This window comes from Saccopteryx bilineata, chromosome 1, assembly GCF_036850765.1.
Source record: "Saccopteryx bilineata isolate mSacBil1 chromosome 1, mSacBil1_pri_phased_curated, whole genome shotgun sequence".
Lineage (NCBI taxonomy): Eukaryota > Metazoa > Chordata > Mammalia > Chiroptera > Emballonuridae > Saccopteryx > Saccopteryx bilineata.
In genome coordinates this window covers 155,320,681-155,343,716 of record NC_089490.1, presented here as the reverse complement: position 1 = coordinate 155,343,716, position 23,036 = coordinate 155,320,681, and the positions used below count along the sequence as shown (strand labels likewise).

The 23,036-nt window shown below is 53.9% G+C and overlaps 1 protein-coding gene and 1 pseudogene across 4 annotated transcripts; one reads left to right on the top strand and one right to left on the bottom strand.

Moving 5' to 3' along the window:
• The first annotated feature begins 92 nt into the window (after positions 1–92).
• On the top strand, positions 93–23,012 carry NCLN (nicalin). Of its 4 annotated transcripts, none has more exons than XM_066276649.1 (15): positions 93–201; positions 6,197–6,387; positions 7,248–7,392; positions 9,875–9,969; positions 12,134–12,214; positions 14,780–14,883; positions 16,019–16,107; positions 16,191–16,330; positions 16,756–16,934; positions 19,303–19,390; positions 19,499–19,537; positions 19,619–19,782; positions 20,907–20,960; positions 21,085–21,163; positions 21,312–23,012. In XM_066276649.1, exons 2-15 carry the CDS (start codon positions 6,271–6,273, stop codon positions 21,369–21,371), a joined length of 1,434 nt encoding a protein of 477 aa, XP_066132746.1. In that variant the 5' UTR covers positions 93–201; positions 6,197–6,270; the 3' UTR covers positions 21,372–23,012. The 4 variants fall into 4 exon arrangements, with proteins under 4 accessions (XP_066132746.1, XP_066132732.1, XP_066132739.1 ...); XM_066276635.1 differs by having other exon boundaries at positions 142–462; positions 19,622–19,782; XM_066276627.1 differs by having other exon boundaries at positions 143–462.
• Positions 10,389–11,588, bottom strand: LOC136321030 (pancreatic progenitor cell differentiation and proliferation factor-like; annotated as a pseudogene).
• Positions 23,013–23,036: the final 24 nt, after the last annotated feature.

Sequence of the window (23,036 nt, the reverse complement as noted above, 5' to 3'; positions counted from 1 at the left end):
AACAGCCCATTACGGGTTGCAGTGGGGAATAAACGAATGGGCCTACAACTCCCAGATGGTTCCGCGTGCGGCGCGAGAACTACATTTCCCAGGAGGCAGTGCGGTCTATGGGCGGTCCGCAGCAGTGCCCGTAGGACCCCGGGGCAGGAGCAGGCTGTCCGGCGCAGCGTCCGCAGGACCCCAGCGGCTACCCATGCTGAGGTGAGTTTGCGGGAGCTGTCGCCGCCGCCGCCGTCCCGTTCCTGCTGCCGCCCTGCGCGGCTCCCCTGCCGGCCAGGATGCTGGAGGAAGCGGGCGAGGTGCTGGAGAACATGCTGAAGGCATCGTGCCTGCCGCTCGGCTTTATCGTCTTCCTGCCCGCCGTGTTGCTGCTGGTGGCGCCGCCGCTGCCCGCCGCCGATGCGGCTCACGAGTTCACTGTCTACCGCATGCAGCAATACGACCTGCAGGGGCAGCCCTATGGTGCGTGGCCTCCCTTCTGGGCTTTCCCCGGGTCCCCGCTTCCCTCTGCATTTGCGCCCCCCCCCCACGCCTCTCACCCCCCCCCCCCCCAACTCGACCCCTGGCCCAGTCGGCCTACTCCCAGCCTCCCCCGGGCCCTGCCTCCCCGAGCCGAGATGCCTCCTTCCCTTAGCCTGGGCTCTGCTCCCCTTACCCTAGTAGTGACCCTGAAACCTGCCACTTCAGCCTATCTACCTGGAGTCCAGCCGCCAGATCCTTACCCAGTCCCAGGCAAGTTAGATCCCTGGTGTCTGGACCTCTTCTAGGCCCACCGCTCTCCGCCCAGTGCCCCAGGAACTCCCGCACTCATTCCCACATCCCCCTGTCCCTAACAAGGACTACATGCCCCAGAACCTGTCGCTCCAACTCTCAGGCCACTCTCCCCCTGCTCCTGGGCCCCTGGGTTCCCTCTCCAATTCCCAGCTGGGCCAGAGTCTCATTGCCCAGGTCCTTTTCCCCGGGACAACACCCTGGTGCCCGTCCTCACTTGGTCATGCTTTGTGCCCAGAGCTTCAGCCTCTGGCCTGGCCTGGTTGACTGGAGGTGAGCCTCCCTGATGAGGGTCTGCCAGGCCAGCTGCCCAACTTGGTGTCCCACTGAAGCCCCACTCTCCACAGCCACTGGGTAGTGGCCACAGTCTGCTCCTCTTGGGTTCCCAAGCCCACATCACAAACAAAAGCCTGGCCCTACATTGGACCCATCTCTCTTCAGGTTCTCAGCTCTCCCTGATCCCAGCTTATGAGGCAGATCCCTCAGAATTCCCTGGGCAGACTTTTCCGCATCTCCACTCCCCAGCATAACCCCCCCCCATCTTTAGATTCCTGAGGTTCCCTTGGACTCCATGCCTTGTCCTCTCCTTTGGTGCTTTCCCGCCTCAGCTCACCTTCCTTACCCCCAGCTTCCTGGAACCCCACTTTGCTCCCCCTCCTCAGGATTTCTCTATTTCTTTTGACCCCTGGGCCTGGATCTGGCGCAGCTCCTTGCTCCCCACTCGTGCTTCTACCTGCCTGTGATGGTTCTGACTTCAGTGCCTCAGTCATCCTAAATTCCCTTGTGTTCTCCCAGCTATATAGCTGTATCTGTTCCAGAACCTTCTGGCCTCTGGTTTCTCTTCTAGCCTGGTACCTTAAGTCCCCTCAAGTCAAAGCCTAATTTCCTCATAAAGGATCCTCCATCTCCAGTTCTCCTTGTCCCCTCATCTCTGATGGCTCTGCCTCAGTTCTCTTAGACTTTCTTTCTTGTCCTTTTAGACCACCTCGTGCCCAACCTGAGACCAGTGGACACCCCCCCCCCCCCCCCGCGCCAGTCCTTTGGAGAGCCTTAGGCTCGGCACGTGTCCAGACTTCTTCCTCTCAGCTCTTTTCTCTGCACAAAGTTAATGTTGTTTCTGTTCAGAGCAGTGGTTGTCAACCTAGGGGTCGTTGGATGATGACTTTGGGATTATCATTCTGGGGGTGCTCTGGCTTTGAGTGGGTGGTAGCCAGGGATACTACTCATCACCTCACAGAGCCTAGGTCAGCCCCACACAGAAAACAGTCCAGCTCCAGTACTGAGGGGAGAAACTTGGGGTACAGTGGTGATTCTGAACCCTCAGGCTCTGGAGGGATTGACGTGGGAAGCCAGAACCCTAATGTGTGGGCACATTTCTGTGTGTTGACATTTTCCTGGAGGAAGGGTCTTGACCACTGTGCAGTGGAACATGCTGTGACTATTGATAGGGTCTGTACTTTTGCTGATACGGGAGCCACCAGCCATAGGTGGACACTAGGTGCTTGAGATGTGACTCATGCAACAGAAGGGGGGAACTTGTAGCATTATTCAATTGTAATAAAATCAGATAGTCACATGTGACGGTGGCTGCCATGCTGGTCTAGAGTTTTTGTTGGTTTCCTAGAGGAATCTATAGTCCAGAAGGCCTAGATATCAAAACTCTATATAACCAGTTTCTCTACATCCTGAGTCTCAGTTCCATCCCCTCACCTCTGTCATTCTGTCCCAACTCACGGACTCACATTCAGGATCCTTCCTAAGAGCCTCCTGTTCTTCCCCTCCCAACACACCCAGATTCTCTCTCTGGCCCTGTGGACAGCTGTAATCTAGCAGCCTGGGTGCCCTGGGTCCCCTTTAACCCCCTCAAAACTGTCCTGCTAGCACCTAATGTGGCCTCCTGTCTTCCCTCCAAACCCACTTAGGAAATGCTGGCTGAATTTGTGGAGCACACAGGTGCCACCGTCTTTCTGAGTGCAGAGCCATACTCTCCATCTCTCTCCATTGCAGATCCTTGGGAACCTTCTCTCCCTGGCCTCTTCTTTCCCTCAACTTTCTTTTCCTTTTCCTTTTCCTTTCTTTTCCTTCTCTGCAACCTTTGCTTCTGATCCTGGGATTCCTTTCCATTCTTTTTTCTGACTTGGCGTCTCCCCTTAAATGCTGTCCTTTCTGGCCCCCTGTCTTTGTTGCTCCTAGTGAGAAACCCAGACACTGCCTGCCCTACATGGAACATTTATAGACTGTAGGTTCCAGAGGTGATTGGAGGGAGCCTAGTGGGGCTTCCACCTTCTTAGCCAACTATTTCTTGTCTGCAGAGCAAGGAGACAGAGGCCTGGCTTGAGGAACTAGACGAGGCCCCGTGAGCGGGGCTTGCATGTCCACACCCCAATGCTGGTCACACCAAGTGATGTCCCTGGTGCAGATGTCAGGTGGACTATTGCTGCCTGGAGAGAAGCTTGCGGGATGGATAGTTGGTGCTGTGTAGGGGAGTTGGTTGTTGGAGGGGAGGTCCCGCAGAGGTCTGAGGTTATTTGTTCTCTAGCATTAGAAAGACCCGGTGTGGCCAGAAGTCCCAGGTCTCACCCTGCTGGCAGTGCCTCTGAGAGCCGGTCTGCTAGGTCACTGCCGATTGTAGTCTCCTCAGTGTCTTTCACACCCTCTCCTAGAGCGCACACTCCAGGCTCCCCACCTCTGGTGCAATCCCAGCTCTGGGTCTCTCGTTTCCCAACTTCCTGTTCTCTCCTGTTGAGAAACGGGGCTGGGCAGCTGCCCAGGAAGGAAAGGCGTGTGTTCTTCATGCTGCACTGTGAATGGTGCCAGGGAGATGCCAGGTACACGGCCATAGGTGTGGTCTCACCCCACTACCAGGTGGACTCTGGCCTTCCTGAGGTAACTGCTGCATTAACAGTGCTTGCCACCGCGTACTTGTGCACTGTGGTTGGCAGCTCATTCATGCTCATCTCAGTCAACATCCTAGGCTAAACAAGGTCCTAGAAAGTGGTGGGGGGTGGTTTAGCGTCCAAGCTGGGCACACTTGTCAGGGCTTCTTCATCTGGGATTGGCCCTTCAGCCATTGTTGTAAGTAAAGTTTTATGGGCGGGCGCACAACAACACCTACTGGTTGACGTGTCTGACAGCAGAGCTGAGTAGTCATGACAGAGCCAGTGGTGCCCAGTCAGGCAAGAAGACTGATTCTTTGGCCCTCAATAGAAAAGTGTGCAAGCTCTGCTCAGATCTGGGCCCATTGTGGGAACCGGTGACTTCTGTCCAGGTGTCCAGTGCCATCCATCAAGCATGACCTCTGCTGGTCTAGAGTAGGGGTGTGAGAGGCTGTGCCAACTTCACATGGGGCTCCCAGAGTCTGGAGCCCAGTCCCTGGCTTTGGTCTTATCCCCCTCCTTCCTTCTCTGGCTTGGCTTCTTCCTGGAAATCAGGGTCCGGACTCCTGCCCTGCAGGAGCACCAGGCCCAGTGAGAAGATGAACACAGTAGGCTACACAGGCTGCCCTCCACATCCCCACCTCTGAGGTGACATTTGAGCCACCCCTGGGAGGCTGTGGGCCCTTGGGAAGCTGAGGGCCTGGAACAGGTGGGACATGGAGGAAGGGCCTTCCAGCATTCCAAGACCTTCAAGGACATTCTGAAGGTCTTTGCTCCTTTCCCCCTGCCTAAGGCAAAGAAAGGTTTCCTGGAGAATTGGGGGTGAAGGCAGGGTGTACCCAGCCCAGAGATGACCCTATTTCCACCAGGGACGCTTTCCCTTCTGTGTCCTGCAGGCCTCCTCTTCCCACCATCTCCTCAGGGCACTCCATTGGAAGCAGGCCTTCTGCTGTCTGCTCACTTCCCCGGAGAGCTCGTTCCTGGAAAGCAGAGGCAGGGACCTAGGCCCTGGCCCTGAGCCTGAGGCTTGGTGGAGCCTACCATAGGTCTGCGTCTATGAGTACATGTGTGGCACCTTCCTGAGCTTCCACCACTAGGATGGCTTAAGGACTGGCTCCCATGGGGAAGCCAGATCTCTCTCCTCTGTGTTCTCTGTGCTCACTGCCTGGCTCTCAAATTGGAGTTCCTGAGGACTCCATCCAGCCCTCATGTGGTTAGGGTTTGCTTGCTTGCTTCAGCCTGTGTCAGCCTGCAGCAGGTGAAATGTGCTGGACTTCTGGCTTGCCTTTGCAGTTGGGGTGATTTGACACAAGAATCAGAATTTCTGGAAGCTTGCCAGCAGTATGGCAAGTGGCCCTGAGGGGGGGGGGGCTGCTGCCTGAGCCCCCTTACCCATCAGTCCATTGAAACATTTGGCCTCCAAGGGCCCATCACTGTGTTCCATGTACCTGTGGGAGACACGTAGACATTATTGCCCACTTCACAGTCCTGTGTATAACATCACAGGGCTCCTTTGGGATGCCTTTCTCAAGAAGAACTCACAGGTGGCGGTGGTTGCGTGCTGTATACCCCAGGAGACCCTGCTGGGCCTTAGAAAAGCTCTGTGACATCCTGGTCCTGACCCACCACTTTGGTCAGGTGGGGGTGGGGTGGGGGGACTCAGTTGCCTGGAGGAAGTTTGTGAGGGGCTGGGCTTCAGGCTGGGACTCAACCTCTCTTTCCCTCCCTCTGTCCATCCCTCCATCTCTGGGTCTTTCTCATGTTCTTAGGAGAGGATGGAGGATGGCACTTGGGTATAGAGCAGCAATAAGTTTCTACCTGGGGTGACTCTGCCATCAGGGGATACTTGGTGATGTCTATGGACATCTGTGGTTGTCACAATTGGGGGTACTCCTGGCATTGAGAAAGTGGGGACCAGGGATGCTACTCAGCCCCCCCACAGTGCCCAAGATAGAGAATGACCCAACCCTAATGGCCACTGCAGTGTGGAGCTTTCTGAGGGTCCCTGGGGCAAGTTAGGGTTAGTTCATATGCTCTGGCAGGTGTTCATCAAGAACTGGGTGGGCCAGGAGCGGCTGTCAGTACTAGTTTTACCCTGCAGTGAACGAGGTTTCTGACAGCAAAGCCCCAGTTTAATTAGAGGGATAAGTAGCCATAGACATTCTAGGTGGTACTGAGGCCCCAAGGAAGTGATGAAGGCAACATTAAAGCCCTGGCATGGAGGATGCCAGAGGGCAGGACAAGGCCACTGGGCTCAGGGCCTGGGATTTGGGTTTGTCCCAGCGTTCTGGGAGCTTTGGAATGCGGGCCTGTGGATTTGTGTAGGGGGAGGGTCTCAGCTTTCATTTGGTTCTCAAAAGACCTCGCAACTTTCCAGGGTTCAGGTGGGCTCTGCATTCGTGGTCAATGGGATGCTGGCCATGGTGGACACATGTTGGGGGTGTGAGCAGAAGGGCTGGTGGGGCTCTAGAGATTTCTGAACCTGTGTTCTGTGGGCAAAGGTCTTGGACCCTACTGAGGAAGTGTCCCTTCTCATCTCCCTCCTACAGGCACACGAAATGCAGTGCTCAACACGGAGGCGCGCACCATTGATGCTGATGTGCTTAGCCGCCGCTGTGTGCTTATGCGGCTGCTAGACTTCTCCTATGAGCAGTACCAGAAGGCTCTGCGGCAGTCAGCTGGTGCTGTGGTCATCATCCTGCCACGGGCCATGGCCGCTGTGCCCCAGGACGTCATCCGGGTAAGCCCGCAGCCCTCCACCTTTTGTACAGGCCAGCATTCAAGCTTCTGTGGAAAAAGGAACACTGGGTTTGGATTCAGCTCCATGGCGAGTCATTTCACTTCCTGGAGTCTTTGCACTTAAGAAAGTGAATGGTGCCTGTTCCCCTTCATCATTGGCCCCTGTACCCCAAAGTGACTCTTCAGGGACACTGGGTGGTGTCTGGGGACATCTGTGGTCATCACAACTGGGGGTGCTCTTGACATTAAGTGGGTGGAGTTTGGGATGCTGCTTAGCACCCCACAGTGCCCAGGACAGCCCCACAGAAAGTGATCTAGCTGATCTAGCCCCTATGTCAGCAATGCAGAGATCAGCTTTGAATGAACAGGGTCTGATAGGATCCCCCAAGATTTAGTAGTAAAGATGCTTGTGCAGATGAGAAGGGGGGTGGGGCAGTGGGGGTGCCCATGCTTCCTGACAGCCAGCTGAGTGCTGAGCAGGCAGTTCATGCCCACTGTCCCTGTGGGTCCCTACCATCAGCTTGGGGAGCCAGCACCCATTTCCCACTTACAGCTGAGGATGTGAGGGTCAGTGAGGGCAGAACTGGCCCACAGTAACACTAGACCTAACCCCAGTCTGGCTGGCTCCAATGCCTGTTTGCTCAGCCTACTTCCTGCTAGGGGCCCCAGGGCATCACCACACCTCACCCATTCCTCTTTGTCACACTCCCCCGTCATCCTCCTGCCCCTTCCTCTTCTCTAGAGCAATTCTAGCCTCAGAGGAGGAGGCATTCTTTTAGGACATGGCCTGCCTGCTCTCCTGGGACAGACATTGGTCCCCCACCAGGCCACAAGTCACCTAAATGTGTGTCTTTTCCCCAGCAATTCATGGAGATTGAGCCTGAGATGCTGGCCATGGAGACCATTGTTCCCGTGTACTTTGCTGTGGAAGATGAGGCCCTGCTCTCCATCTACGAGCAGACTCAGGCCGCATCCGCCTCCCAGGGCTCTGCCTCTGCCGCCGAAGGTGTGTTGGGAGCTGTAGGAGCAGAGCTGGTTCATGGGGAGCCTTCCCGGTTGACGGCCGGGGTCACGCTTTGCCACTTCTGAGACCCTTCACACATCACACATATTTAACAGTGCAGGTGACCAGACCTGCCACGTCAGTCTCAGGGCTACGAGCCAGAACTCTGCATTTTATCACCACCCCTCACCCCACCGCTGATTTTTACAAACAGAAGTTTGAGAGTCACTAATTTGGAGGTTGGAGAGAGGTGTTTTCTGTCTTCTGTATGTTTATGAAAAACGTGGCATCTATTTGGTCTAATCTATCTGTTCTACGTGCTGAATGCATCAGGGTGGGGCTGCAGCATGATCAGGGAGAGAAGAAAACCTTCCTCCTACTGCATGGATTGGGAATGCTTGGTGAACTGGGAGCATGCGTGGGTTACTGTTGGGGGTGAGGCAATAAACTAAGAAAACTGCTGCTGAAAGGGACCCCCCTGGCGCTCTGTTCCCACCTATTGAGATGGCAAGTGTAACAAGAAAGTATTCAGAGCTGACAGGAGTGGACAAGGCAGGTGGGCTTGTCCACGCTGGGAGACTTAGCGCAGTTCCTTGGGAAAACAGTTTAGCAATATGTGTTTAAGCTATGGACAAAAGGTTCAATCCTCCTGGCCAGATGGTTAGCTAAATATGTAGCTAGATCTGGGGTTGGTAAACTACAGCCCCAACTGCCTGTTCGTGTAAGTCACGTTTTATTGTCACTCGGCTGTGTCCAATCATTTATGTATTGTCTGTGGTGGCTTTCCCGCTACAGCAGTACAGCTGAATGACTGGCAGAACCTAGCAGAAAATATTGCATCTAGCTCTTTTTAGAAAAAATCTGTCAACCCCTGGTCTAGGTTAAAGTCTTAACAATGTCCATCTGCATTGTGGCAGCAGAAGAGTGAATTTTCTGTAAGACCTGAATTTCCAGTTAGAGCAAAAGAGAGGAGGAATCAGTTATTTAGTGGAATATTATGCAGCCACTAAAAAATGACATCAAGATAGAATTTTAGCATAATGGGAAAATACTTATTTTATATTGTTAAGTAGAAAAAAAACCAGAATATACCATCAAATATTGGTTACAACTGCTTTCTTAGAAATAACATTTGTTTTGGGATATGTTAAGACTTAAAAGAAGAAATATTACAGTTCCTGGTGGCACTTTTCTCCCAGTTTCCTCCAGTGATAATATCTTACATACTCATTAAAATTATATTTTTAAATGTGTAAAGAGGCCCTGGCCGGTTGACTCAGTGGTAGAACGTTAGTGTGTGGATGTCCCAGGTTCAATTCCCAGTCGGGGCACACAGGAGAAGCGCCCACCTGCTTCCTGCTTCTCCCCCCCCCCCCCCCCCCCCCGTCACCTTTCTCTCACTTTCTCCTCTCCTGCTACCATGGCTCGATTAGAGTGAGTTGGCCCTGGGTGCTGAGGATAGCTCCATGGCCTCTGCCTCAGGTGCTTAGAAGACCTCAGTTGCTGAGCCACGGAGCAATGCCCCAGATGGACAGAACATTGCCCCCTAGTGGGCTTGCCGGTGGATCCTGGTTGGGGTGTATGTGGTAGTCTGTCTCTCTGCCTCCCCTCTCACTAGAAATAAAAAAAAGAAAAGTGTAAAGAACAGAAGCAGACTTAAGACTTGGCATACTCATGGGTGTTTTTAACCTGAAGTGAAAAAGTAGTGTCCACAGTGGTTCATTTGTTCACACTGAGCAAGGTGGGTGAGCACTGCCTCATGTCTGGTCACAAGCAGGTTACAAACTGTTGGGAACTCAGGCTGTTTTGGCCTTTGGGGCTGGGTTAGTGGATCGTGGGCCACCCAATGGGAGACTCCTGTTTCTGGGTCACCTCTAAAGTGACTGTCTTGTGGATGCTGAGCTGGTCCTTGGGAGGCTGGGTCAGAGTGCACGAACCTCTGTAACTTTGGAATGGATGCCTAAGGCTCCTGCAGAGTGAGAACCCTCCTGCTTGCCTGGAGTCAGGGTGACTGTTTCACCATCTTTTTTTTTTTTTTTTGCAAGAGAGAGAAGAAGGGAGAGAGATGAGAAGCATCAACTCATAGTTGCATCAGCAGTTAAGTTATTCATTGATTGCTTCTCATACATGCCTTGATTGGGGGTAGGGGGCTCTAGCCAAGCCAGTGACCCCTTGCTTAAACCAGCGACCTTGTGCTTCAAGCCAGCGACTATGGGATCATGTTGATCCCATGCTCAACTGGCGGCTTTGGGGTTTCAAATCTGGGACCTCAGCATCCCAGGTCAATGCTTTATCCACTGCACCACCACTGGTCAGGCTCACCAGCTCTTATCTTGGACACCCAGGCTCTTTCCCATGTCCGGTCATCACCTTGCATTCTAGTTCGTATGGTCAGTTCTGCATTAGGGTCCAGGGTGTTGGGATGAGGATGCTGGCAGCACTGGTTGGGGAACCCTCAGCTGATCCCTCCCTGCTCTGTCCCTAGTTCTGCTCCACACTGCCACTGCCAATGGCTTCCAGATGGTCACCAGTGGGGTCCAGAGCAAGGCTGTGAGTGACTGGCTCATCACGAGTGTGGAGGTGAGTGCCAGCCCTGTTGCTGTGCTGAGACCATTGTCACGTTCTCAGAGCCTACCCTTGTGCCCAGTGCCCAGTAGGCCATAGTACTCACTTGTACCTGAGCATGCTAGTCTTCTCAGCCCTCTTCTTGGGCCAGACACTGCCCTCAGTATTAATGGGGCTGCTACTGCTGCTTTTTATTATTTTTTCTGACTGCTTGTTATTTTCCACTTAGTACAAAGCATACGGTTATGGGGTGTCAGAAAGGCTCACATAGAGGAAAGAACGGGGCTCTCTCAACTTCCTTTTTAGTATTTTGCTGTTTTGATAGAAAAAACCCCAACTCCTTCTACTGGCTGCAGTCTGCCTAGTCAGTGGGGTGGGGTAAGGCGGGGGAAGGTGGTAGAGCAGGAGGGGTGAGGGAAGGGGCTCAAATGAGTCTAGTGCCTCTGGAAGTCTGGTGGCTGGTGGTGGCCACTCGGGATGGGGCTCACTGCTGGCTTTGCCATGCTGACTGTCAGGCTGCTTCCTTGTGGCTTCCTGAGCCAGGTCACAGGTGATCGTGCTGCTGGAGACCTGGGGAGATTCCGAGTGCTCTGGGGACTCGGATACTGTGGTCATGAACAGGAGAGTAGACTTCCCGAAAAAGAAGCTCGCCCACCAGTGACCTGGGTTCACCTTGGAGAGACCAGGGTCGTGGGGGATGGCTTCCCCAGGGTACTCGCCCCTCTACAGGAACTATTGCTGGAAGTAGAATCCAGGTGGCACCAGTAGTAGTTGTCGGTGGTCACAAGTGAGCTGCTGGAGGGGATGGCTGCTATTCTGTTGCTTGTGGATTCGTCGGAACCTTGGCAATGACCCCTTGTGGGCCTTGGTGGATGATCACAGGTGGCTGGAACTGGGGCGCTAGACCACAGCCCATTTGAAGAGGAGACCACGGGAGGCTGCTCCAAAACTGAGACATGGGGTTCACGGGGCATCTCTGGGCCCAGATCCCCAGGGGCTTAACCCAGATGGTGCGAGTCTGCTTAGCCCGCCCCCCCCCATGTCACTGTGTGGAGTCTGGTAGAAGTTGGGTACAGCCACATTGTCAGCCACCGTTATTCCTCCAGGACTAAGTGAGTCTGCCCTCAGGGCTGTTAAACACACAAAGCCAACTGAGAATCCCATGCTTTTCTATGAGTAATTTTTGAGTAAAATTTGTATGCAGGAGGCAGCAGTGAATGTGGTATCTTCCCTCCCTTGAATTTCTCCTCCATTTTCAGAGGGGCACTCAAGGATGTCTGGGCTGAGAGGCTTGGAGCTGAGCAAAGTGGCAGTGAGGAGAGGACTGGGATTCTGGGTGGAGGAGTCAGGGCACCCACAGGGTTGGACAGGCTGATTCAGGGTGAGGGGAGGTCACTGTGGCCTCTGAGCAATGGATACAATAATCAAATGAATGTCTGGTTTTTTTAATTGCATAAGAGATGATAGTGATTTGGGCAGGAAAACCTACACTGGCCAGAGTCCTTGTTATCAGACTTTCAGAGGTTAGGTTCACCTGCAGTTGGTCTGGTTTCCCAAGGGAGTCACAGCACATAGAGCCACTGAGCATCTGGTAGACCCTTCTTACCATGGGGACCACTGTTCCAACCTGCCTGTCTGGCTGCCATGACTTTTGGTTCTGGAAATAACTGCTGCCGTGAGTCCGCTGCCATCTTTGTTATTCACTTAGTAAACAGGAGGCAGGGAGGAAGTGGGGGTGCTCGGCCTCCCTCCCACTGTCCCCACCCAGTGCTGGGACCTGGACCTCACGGAGCACAGAGCTCTTAAGGCTCCATTCCCGATGACACCGTTTCTCCTTGTCGGCAGAGTCTGTGCCCTCCAGATCAGTGGCTTGGAGTTCAGCCTTTGGAGGGTGAGCTCACTGTAAGAAGAGCGAGCAGATTCCTATAGCTAGAGCTGTGATCAGCAAACTGCGGCCCTCAGCCAAGTCCAGCCCTCAGCCTATTACTATAAATAAAATTTTATTGGCACCTGGCCACGCCCATTTATTCACATATCACCCACGACTGACTAGTCATGACAGACCATAGAGCCAGCAAAGCTAAAAATATTCCCTCCACCCCACTCCTGCCGGATGGGGGCAGCCTGGGTGGGGTCAGGACCCCAGCCGGCTTTCCCTTCAAAGACTGTCTCTCCACAGGGGCGGCTGACGGGGCTGGGTGGAGAGGACCTTCCCACCATCGTCATTGTGGCTCACTATGATGCCTTTGGAGTGGCCCCTGTACGTATCTGCTTGCCTTGGAGGAGGGGAGGTGGGCCTCTCCTCCCACACTGCTCGGCCCACTCGGGCAGAAGCAGCTGTCTGTGGACAGCAGCTGCGCTCAGAAGAGCAGCACCCATTCCGAGGGCCCTTTAGCTATCACCTCAGCTCCCCATGAGGACCGTGCAGGGTGGGTGTCATTGTGAAGCTGGGACAGAGGCTAAGCCAGGGCAGGTCTCCTGGCCAGGCTCCCATTACAGATAGGGTGCCAGGCCAGGGAGAGAGCCAGGATGTGGGGGTCTCCAAGACCCTTGGTTGATGATTCAACAGAAGGGTCTCAGGACTCAGCAGATGATTGTCCTCATGGCTGTGGTTTGTGCAGAGACAGAACAGAGCAGGATACGCTGAGGAAAAAGGTGCATAGGGCATATCAGGGTGGGGACCAGAGTCCTCTGTTGGTGGAGCCCACAGGACTCACTTAATTCTCCCAAAATGAGATCTAACAATTATGTGAGGTCCCATTCCCAGGGGACTTAGAGACCCAGTGCCCAGAGTTCTCACTAGGGGCTCATCATGCAGGCCTTCTTCCTGGCACATCTGAGATCCTAGACTCCAGGGGAATAGCAATTTGGGGCCAGGGAACCCCCTGTCAGTGAGGGTGGCATGAGCCCCCAGAGTCCAGTTGCAGAAACCACTGAGGGCCCGCCTTGCAGGCTGGCCCCTCCGAGGACAGAAGTCTGAGGTGCACTTAGCCTGCCCCAGGTTGCAGGTATCCCTGGGGCCGTGCCCTCCCAGCCTCCAGCACAGCAAGCTCGGGCTTATGCCAGAGTGTGAACCTGCTTCCTTTGTCAAGAAAGCCTTACTTTGAAAGGACAACCAGCTGAACCAAACAGGTGCTGATTGTGGTGGCCCTGCAGCCTGGTGTGAGCTCCTGGCTATGCCACAAACCAACGGCTGTTCCAGAGGCCACACTGCCTGGAAAGCCAGCGCTATCTTTGAGAGCACCTAGACCAGCTGGGGCCAGGGACAGGCACTGAACAGTCAGCTGAGAACAACGCTTCTCAACTTGTTCATTATTCCTTTTTAGACATTTTTGTTCTAATTTCTCACTGTCTTTGAACAGATGTAATTCCCATAATGTAAAAATTCACCCTTGTAAAGCATAAAATTTAGTGGTTTTAATTTTTTTAATTAAAAAATTTTTTTAGGTGAGAAAGAGATAGCAGACAGAAAGGGAAAGAGATGAGAAACATCAGCTCATCATTGTGACAACTTAGTTGTTCATTGATTGCTTCTCATATGTGCCTTGACCAGGGGGCTCTAGCTGAGCTTGTGACCCATTGCTCGAGCCAGCAACTTTAGGCTCAAACCAGTGACCTTGGGCTCAATCAGTGACCATGGGGTCATGTCTGTGATCCCATGCTCAAGCTGGCAACCTCAGGGTTTCAAACCTGGGTCCTTAGCGTCCCAGGCTGATTCCCTGTCCACTGCGCTACTACCTGGTCAGGCTAATTTTTTTATTTTTGAGAGAGTGAGAGATAGGAAGGGGGCAAGAGAGTGAGAAGCATCAACTTATAGTTGCTTTCACTAGTTGTACATTGATTATTTCTCATATGTGCCTTCACCAGGGCCAAGCCAGTGTCCCCTTGCTCAAGCCAGCAACCCTGGGCTTTTCATGCCACTGACCTTTGAACTCATGCTGGGAAGCTTTGGGATTGTGTGGCAGGTCCATTGCTCAAGCTAGTGACCCTGTGCCGAAACACCTGTGGTCAGAGCCAGTGACCTTGGGGCCCAGCAACCTCAGCATTCCAGATTGAGATTTTATTCACTGTGCCACCACCTGTCAGGCTAAGTGGTTTTTAATATGGTCACACAATTGTATAACCATCAACACTATCTAATTCCAGAACGTTCCCATCATCCCCAAAAGAAGCCCCATTTTCATTAGCAATCTGGATATGTCACATAAATGAAATCACACATTGTGGCCTTTGGTGTCTGGCTTCTCTTACTGAGTGTCACGTTGCCCCTTCCCCATGAATTTTCATGCTATCAATACACTGTATGTCGGTGTATGGATTGTGACCTTGGGAGGGTCCCAAGCAATTATGGAATCCAAGATTTTTTCTTTCCCTAGAAATCATCATTGCCCCATTGGGAGCACTGTTCTCGGTGTAGAACCCAGATGGGTTGGGGGGGCAGCCTTGAAGGCTCGGAAGGCTGAAGGGAACCCGTGCTGACTCCGCCAACAGTGAAGGATGGGAGGGTCCAGGTGTAAAACTGGTGCTGGGTGAAGGCTGCCTTGGTGGCAGAGCTACCTGCCCGGCACAGCTCAGAGCAAGGAAACTCAGAAGAGCCTTTGGCTCATCCCTGTCCAGAGGCTCATCCCTGTGGACATCAAGGTGCTGTCAGACTAGGATTCTAAGCAGAGGAGGACAGCTATCCCAGGTGTGCTCTAAGTGTGGACTGAGGACAAGATTGGAGGCGGGCAGAGTAGGCCCAGATGCTGTGAGAGGGCAGTAACGAGGTGTTGTGTGTGGCCTGTGGTTGGGGGGTGACTCCTGGACCTGTCTTCTCTACCCACAGTGGCTGTCACATGGCGCGAACTCCAACGGGAGTGGCATCTCTGTGCTGCTGGAGCTTGCTCGCCTCTTCTCCAGGCTGTACACCTACAAGCGCACTCACGCCGCGTAAGTGATGGCCAGGCAGAAGGGGCCGAGGGCCAGGGGGGCCACAGGCTGACAGGGTCACACTGATTACATGTGAGCCTTGTGGTCCAGATGCAGTTCCAACCCCAGGAATAACAGTGTCTGTGTATTGAGGGCTATCATGGGCCAGGCCCCTCCCACATTTACCCCCTGGAATCCTGCCCAGAAGGCCCGGCTGCTGTTAGTCCTGGCAAGCGTTGGGGATGCTTTCAGCTGTAAGTAATAGAAACACTTAAAAAATAGTCACTTAAACTAGTTTCCTTGTCGACACTGTGGGCACTGGGCCGGGTCATCCTTGGTTTGTTCACACACCATGCTGCCCTGGGTCAGAAAGGGGCTCAGTGAGAGTATCAGTCTCCTAGACCTGTTGTCACCAAGCGCCACATGCAGGGTAGCTGAAACAGACATTTATATTCCTAGTTTTGGAGGCCAGAAGGCCAAGATCAGTGTCATAGGGCCATGTTCCTCACTATGGCTCTGGGGCAGGGTCCTTCTCCTGTATGTAACTCCTTCTAGGAGTTACAGATAGCCCTCAGAAGACCTTGCCTGTGGCTGTGTAACTGCAATCTCTGCCTCCGTCCTCACATGGTCCTCTGTCTGTGTCTTCTATCCTGTAAGGACTGCTGGGCCCTGGTAGGACGGGTGAGGTAGAAGACAAGGGGGGCCCACTGTCGTCCTGTGTGAGAGCCCCAGTTTCAGTCCCGCTTCAGGAAAAAGCAGCACTGAATTCCTTTCACTGTTGTTGATCTTTCTGGGGCTGTTTCCTGGTTGTTTGAAACCAGGTTGATTCCTGGTTTTGAGAGCTTGGTGAAGCCTCTGGAACTCAGTTCTCACCTAGGGGTGACTGCACTAGGGGACACTGGACCATGTCTGGAGACCTCTGTGGTGGTCACAACTGGGCATGCTCCTGACATCAAGTGGGTGAGATCCAGGGATGTGGTTTATTTCACCACAGTGCCAAGGACGGCCCCCACACAGGGACGACCCGGTCCTGTTAGCAGTGGGCAATGGGGAGACCCTACCCTAAGGGCTGGTGAGGATTTTGTACTTGGGGGAGACTACCTCCTCTTTGTGGACACTCACCTGTCAAAACTGACACCTCCACTCTCCCCATCAGGTATAATCTCTTGTTCTTTGCCTCTGGAGGGGGCAAGTTTAACTATCAGGGGACCAAGCGCTGGTTAGAAGACAATCTAGACCACACAGGTTAGTGACCCCCAGCTGGCTCAAGACATGGGATCAGGGGTCCCTGGTTTCCCACCCTTGGTCATCTCCTACTGCTCCCACAGATTCCAGCCTGCTCCAGGACAATGTGGCTTTCGTCCTCTGCCTGGACACCTTGGGCCGGGGGGACAGCCTCCACTTACATGTGTCCAAGCCACCCAGGGAAGGGACACTGCAGCATGCCTTCCTGCGGGAGTTGGAGATGGTAGGTGCCCCAGGGGCAAGGGAGCCTTCCAGGTACCAGCTACTAGCTTGACCCAGTGCCAGGCACATGCCCATTTCACAGACAAGCCTTATGAAGCTCCGAGAAGGGTGGCAGCCTGTCACAAGGGACTCGGAGACCAGGCTGGGATATCTGCCCTGTATCCCTCATTAGCTAGTGTTCACCATTGCCCAGGCGTCAACCGCACATTCTGCAAACACTGGGGCCTTGTGTGAGCCTCAGGGGGTTTCTGGGAGGCAGGTGGGTTTCTCTTCGTTTCTGAGGGCGGGAGGCTGAGGGAGGGCCATGGGGTCCTCTCAGCTCTCAGGGCCCTGTGTAAACATTTGTGCAATGAGATTGGTATGAGGGGTCCCTTCACAGAATTGGTGGGGTGTGAGTGGACTCCCTGATTGCGTCACCCCACACAGGTGGCCGCTCACCAGTTCCCAGAGGTGCGCTTCTCGATGGTGCACAAGAAGATCAACCTGGCGGAGGACATCCTGGCCTGGGAGCACGAGCGCTTTGCCATCCGCAGGCTGCCTGCCTTCACGCTGTCCCACCTGGAGAGCCACCGTGATGGCCAGCGCAGCAGCATTATGGACGTGCGGTGAGTGCGGCCCCAAGGCCTCCCCCTTGACTCAGCTCTCTCTCTGCCAGCGGGATCCTACAGACAGAAGTGTTTCTTCCAGAGTGGGGTGCTGGCGGTAGATCTGGGTACCTGGAGGGAATAAACACCATGTGGGTGCTAGGGGAGGGACTGGCACTGGTGTGGCAGCTCAAGAAATAGGAGGGTGCTAACTCAGCAAGGGGGTGCTGGGGAGGGAGAGGACAAAGCGTGTGACCTTCCTCCACCCCCACCTCCTGTGCGTGACCTTTGGACCCTAAGCACCGGAGTTCACCCTGTGGCTTCTGCCCCTAGGCCTATGCATGGCTGTGCTGTGGCCTTGAGAGCTGTGCCCTGTCTCTCTGGGCCCCCATACCTCCTTGGGAGCCCTCCTCATGCACCCCCTTCTCACTTTCTGTCTGTGTGACACAGTACCTCTGGATTTCATCTCTCACATCCCCTTAGTTCCCCTTGCTGGCATGACAGCCCTTATTGGGGCTAGGACTTTATGGTGGTGGTGGTGGCTGCCAGACCCTGAGCCTGGGACAGTCTGCCTGTGCTGTCTCATTAGCAACAGCCTAGCTCCTGGACATATGTCAGCTGAAGGGATGAGAAGGTGGTCCTGTAGACTGATGACAAGCAAGACCCAGAGAGAGAGAACAGGCCCAGCGGGAGAATCAGCTGGTGCTGGCGCTGAAGGGCTTCTTGGAAGACGTGGCACTGAAACCAAGAGACATGAGTCAGGAGAAGGGCGTTCACAGGCAGAAAAAGCTGAGCGCAAAGAAGAGTTGGAGGGAAAGAGGAACAGAGCCCAGAGGATGTGCCAGACCTCCTCCCCTTCCCCTTCTCTGACCCCTCTGAGGAAGGTCCCAGCATCTCACCCCCTTGGATCAGTGACATTTTGCCTCCAAAGCTCTTCTTTTCGGGTCCGTGTTGCCAATCCTTGGTGTCCCTTGGCTTGTGTCTGCATCACCCCAGTCTGTCTCTGTTGTCACAGATTTCTCTCCTATAAGGATACCAGGTATTGAATGTAGGGCCACCCTACTTTAGTGTGACTTTATCCTAACCACATCTGCATAGATTCTACTTCCAAATCAGGCTATGTTCCCATGTTTGGGTGGGTGTGAATTTGGGGGGCCATTTTACCCTACTACTGGGTGTTAACATTGACTCTACCCTCAACAACCAATTGAGGCAGTTGCCCTGATCACCTCTATCCCATGTTCCAGTTGAGGAAACTGAGGCTCAGAGGGGTCTAGTCATTTCAGGCAGACACAAGGAGCCAGGCCTGCTTCTCTACACCTGCAAATAGCTCTGAGGATGCTGGGTAGCCTTTCTAGGAGGGCAGAGTCCCCCTTTTTTTAAAAATAGTTTTTTGCCTGACCAGTGGCCCAGTGGATAGAGCATTGACCTGGGACACTGAAGTCCCAGGTTCAAAACCCTGAGGTCAGTGGCTGGAGCACAGGCTCATCCAACTTGAGCATGGGATCATTGATGCGATCTCAAGGTCACTGGCTTGAGCCCAAGGTCATGGGCTTGAGCAAGGGACTTCTGGCTCAGCTGGAGCCCCATTCCGGGTCAAGGCACATACGAGAAGCAGTGAACAGCTAAATTGCCACAACTATGAGTTGATTCTTTTCACCTCTCTTCCTCTCTCTCTCTCTCACTGGAAAGAAAGAAAAAAAAGGTGTTTTTTTAAAAAAATGTATTGATTCTTAGAAAGAAAGGGAGAGAGACGGAGAAAGAAACATTGATTTGATGTTCTAATCTACTCATTCATGCCATCATTGGTTGATTCTTGTCTGTGCCCTGACTGGGGACCAAATCCGCAACCTCAGCATGTTGGGACTATGCTCTTATCATTGGAGCTCCCCAGCCAGAGCCCTTCATTTTAAAGTGGAATCTGGACCCTGCCAGTTTAGTCAGTGGATAGAGCATTGGCCTGGCGTGCGGAAGTCCTGGGTTTAGTCCCCGGTCAGGGCACACATGAGAAGTGACCATCTGCTTCTCTTCCCCTCCCTCTCCCCTTCTTTATCTTTTCCCCTCTCACAGCCAGTGACTCGATTGGTTCAAACACTGGCCTCAGGCTCTGAAGGTAGCTCAGTTGATTCGAGCATTAGCCCCAGACGGGGGCTGCCAGGTGGATCCCAGTTGGGGCGCTTGTGGGGAGTCTGTCTCACTCTCTTCGTTCCTCTTTCTTAAAAAAAAAAAATTGGAATCTTAGGTATGGAGAGGTGCCCGCCCTGCCCAAGGAGGCTGCGACTTTTCTTATTTTTATTTTCATTAGATATGTGATTGTTCTTGCTTTTGGTGATTATAAATGGTGCGGATTCCAAATATATATAGATATTTTTCAAATTTGCCCTTGAAGGTCCCGGGTTGATTCTAAAACCCTGACCCGCAACACGAGGCTCATTGCAGAGGCCCTGACTCGAGTCATCTACAACCTGACCGAGAAGGTGAGACATCCCCGCCCTCCCCCCCACTCCCCACCGTGGCCTCAAGCCCTCCATCCCAGAGTACCAGGAGGGTCTGGACTGAGGGCCTGTCCCTTCCTCTCTTTGCAGGGGACCCCCCCAGACATGCCTGTCTTCACAGAGCAGATGGTAACCATTGGGCCAGGTGGGCAGCAGTCCTGGGGCTAGTGGTAGACAGGGGTCCCATGACCATGACCACGTCCCTCACAGCAGATCCAGCAGGAACAGCTGGACTCGGTGATGGACTGGCTCACCAACCAGCCCCGGGCTGCCCAGTTGGTGGACAAAGATGGCACGTTCCTCAACACACTGGAGCACTACCTGAGCCGCTACCTGAAGGAGGTGAAGCAGCACCACATCAAGGCTGACAAACGGTGAGGCGCAGACAGCCCCCACCCTGTCACAGGCTCGGGAGAAGTGGAGCTGCCCAGTGAGCATGCTTTTCTAGAATCTTCTACACCTCCCCTCGTGCCAGATTGAGCAAATAAAATATTGGATGAAAAATAAAACAATAAATATGAAGTACAGGGTGCCATTTAAATTTGAGCTTCAGATAAACAAGTTGTTAGTATAAGTATATCCCATGTAATGTTTGGGATATACTAAAAGCCTATTCCTCATTTATCTGAATCCACAGAGAACTGATGTCCTTTGTTTTATCTGGCACCCCTATACCTCCATCAACCCTCTGGTCCTGTCGTGCTCTGTGCATCAGGTGGCTTGTACCCAGGTCCCTGTCAGCCTCTGGGGTGCTCCTCCCTACTGCAGGCCCCTTAGGTTTTGTCTTTTATCTGCTTAGGACTCCCAACTCCTCAGTTGGGCTGACGGGCCACTCTCGGTGTGTGTCCATGGGCAGGAGATGTTCCCCAGACTGTTCATTACCTTGCTGGCCTCCACTTTCCTCCCGACTCATGGTACTCCTGGGAGACAGAGCGCTTAGACAGGAGAAAGTGAGGCTCAAAGTGGATCCACAGCCATGGAGCCAGGGCCTTTGAATCCCAAGCCCTGGTCACCCACCCTCTGTAGAAATGCTTTCTAGACCAGGAAAGTTTCTATAGTCATCATTTTTTTTTTTTTAAGATTTTTCTTTTTTATTGATCTTAGAGAGAGGAAAGAGAGAGAGAAACGTGGGGTGGGGTTGGGGGAGGAGTGAGAAGCATCAACTCTTTGTAGTTGCTTCTCATGTGTGCCTTGACCAGGCAAGCCCAGGGTTTTGAACGAGCGACCTCAGCATTCCAGGTCGACGCTTTATGTATTGCACCACCACAGATCAGGCATCATATTTCGTTTTTCAAGAGTATATTTTAACTCCAAAAAAGAAATAGTAAAGATAGTACTTTAGAATAAAGGGCAATGGCAGCCTCAAGGAGACACACACATGGGGTGCTCCCTGCCTTGATCCTGGGCTGGTGGGACCTCTGGGTGGTCTGGTGTCTGGGGGCCACTGGACCTGGCCCAGCTGTCGAGGTGAATCCACTGAGAACACACTCTCTCCCAGGGACCCCGAGTTTGTCTTCTACGACCAGCTGAAGCAGGTGATGAATGCTTACAGGTGAGCTGCTCTGGACCAGGAGCCCGAGTTCCCCTGGGTTGCCATCCAGGGGACTGGTCCACAGGACAGCCAGGGAATGGCAAGTCCTACACCCTCCCCTGACCCCTGGCTCCCCGCCCTCCAGGGTCAAACCAGCTATTTTCGACCTGCTCCTGGCAGTTGGCATTGGCGCCTACCTAGGCATGGCCTACACAGCAGTCCAGGTGAGCACACAGGGTTGGCCCGGCCAGGCAAGTTCTTGCCCCTGTCCTGCCTAGAAACGGGTGGCTACATAGGTCCCTGGGCCTTCCTTGATGGGGTTTATCCCTGGCCTCACTCATGACCTTCCTCGTGCCCTCCCACTGCCCCCAGCACTTCGACCTCCTGTACAGAACAGTTCAGAGACTACTCCTGAAGGCCAAGACACAGTGACGTGGCCCAGCCAGCACCACAGGCCCCGCCTGCCACCCTCACCGTCTTCGGCCTGCAAGGGCTCACCGAAACCCCTAATTACAGAGCTTTACTGTGTTGCTCTTGAGGGTTTGGGGGATTCTTTCTCTTTTTTGTCCTTTAAACTCCCTTGGAGGAACATTTGGTGGAGTTCTGGGGCCAGGCCACTGACTTGGGAGTAAGCCATGGCTGAGCCCCTGGCCCTGGAGACAGCAGTGTAGTCCACAGGGCGCTATGCCGTGCAACGAAAGGAAACTTACCCGGCACAGCCTTGGGGTCACTTCTGCTTGTGACACTGACCATGGCTGGCACTGGCTCTGCATCTGTCCTTCACACTGTCTCCAGCCCCCTCAGTGACTCAGATACTCTCTTCCTGTTTGTCTGAAGAGAGCACCAGCCCTGGGTCCCTAGGTTGTAGCTCTTCCCCAGGCTAGGGCTGAGGGACGTGTCTCCCCTGAACCCCTGTTGGACAGTGGGTATCCTGAAGACCTGGCAGTCACCCCCATTCTGCTACCTCTGTCTAGCCCCTGCATTGTTCCCCCTCACTGGAGCCTCTCTAGCCTCTGCTCCCTCTTGCTGCACCCTGGGGAGCGCCAGCATCTCCCCTAGGCTGTTTTCTCTGTCGGCTCCTGGACTCCCAACTCCTAACTCTCAAGGGGGAGCTGGGTGCCTGTGGAGGGCCCAAGACCAGAGGCAGTCCTAGAGGAGTCCCCAGAGGAGAGGCCCTGGGCTGGAGACCCCCTGGCCCCGCTGCGAACACACTTCTTAGCCCATCTCCCTGGGCCTGTTTTCTCATCTGTGAAGAGGAGGATGTGTCCTGGGCGAGCACTGACCCTTTTAGAGGTGAGGGGTCAAGGGAGAATGTTTGTTGAAGATGCAACTGTGGGATCTAGAGGGGGGAAGGTGTGGGCTCCCTGGGAGCCTTGACTGAGCCCTCACTCCACAAACCAGGTGCCTAATGGGGCTTGAGCTTCTCGGGTGGGAAAAACACGTCCAGTACTGGGTGGGCCTCAGGGAGGTGCAGGTGTACCTATTCATGAGCAATATAATCAACCAAGTGTAAGTGCTAAGGGGAGGGTCAGGGCAGGAGGGGATTCAGGCACTCCAGGGAGGTCGAAGCAGCTTAAAGGGGCAGGAGGACTGGCCCTCCCTCCCCCCACCCAGGCTGTTGCTGCCCCTCCCCAAAGCCCACCAGCAGGAGAGACTGGGCTCCCCTGTGGGCTTTGTCTCTGCCTCCACCTCCAGCCTTCCATTATGGTTCCCTCCTGGGCACATCTGTTCTGACTTCTAGTCTTCCAGGCTCCAGATGTTGGCCAAGCCAGGCCTAGGGAGAGGTCAGCATGGGGGCCTTGTTCCCCCTTCTCCACCCTTTCTGGTGGATCAACTCTCTCCAGAGACCATTCACCGAATGGCCAGCAACCTCTGGGGGCTAATACCACAGGGCGGGGCGGGGGGGTGCTCATCCTTCCCCGCATGTGACAGCAATGGTTGCACCATCTGGGGTTGCCCAGCCAGTGTCCTCCCTCCCCAGAGCGGATGGTCAGGACCACTGACTGTTCAGAGCTCAGGCTGGTTGCAGGATGCAGCTGGACGATCAAAAAATAAAGCCATATTGAACAATCAGCCTTGAGTGTCCTGTTTGGGGGC

Excerpts from the sequence above, each read along its gene's own strand:
- NCLN (XM_066276627.1), top strand. The coding sequence starts at position 279 with ATGCTGGAGGAAGCGGGCGAGGTGCTGGAGAACATGCTGAAGGCATCG. Across the intron at positions 6,388-7,247 it reads TGCCCCAGGACGTCATCCGG|CAATTCATGGAGATTGAGCC; the intron begins GTAAGCCCGCAG and ends TCTTTTCCCCAG. Across the intron at positions 19,538-19,618 it reads CTGTCTTCACAGAGCAGATG|CAGATCCAGCAGGAACAGCT; the intron begins GTAACCATTGGG and ends CGTCCCTCACAG.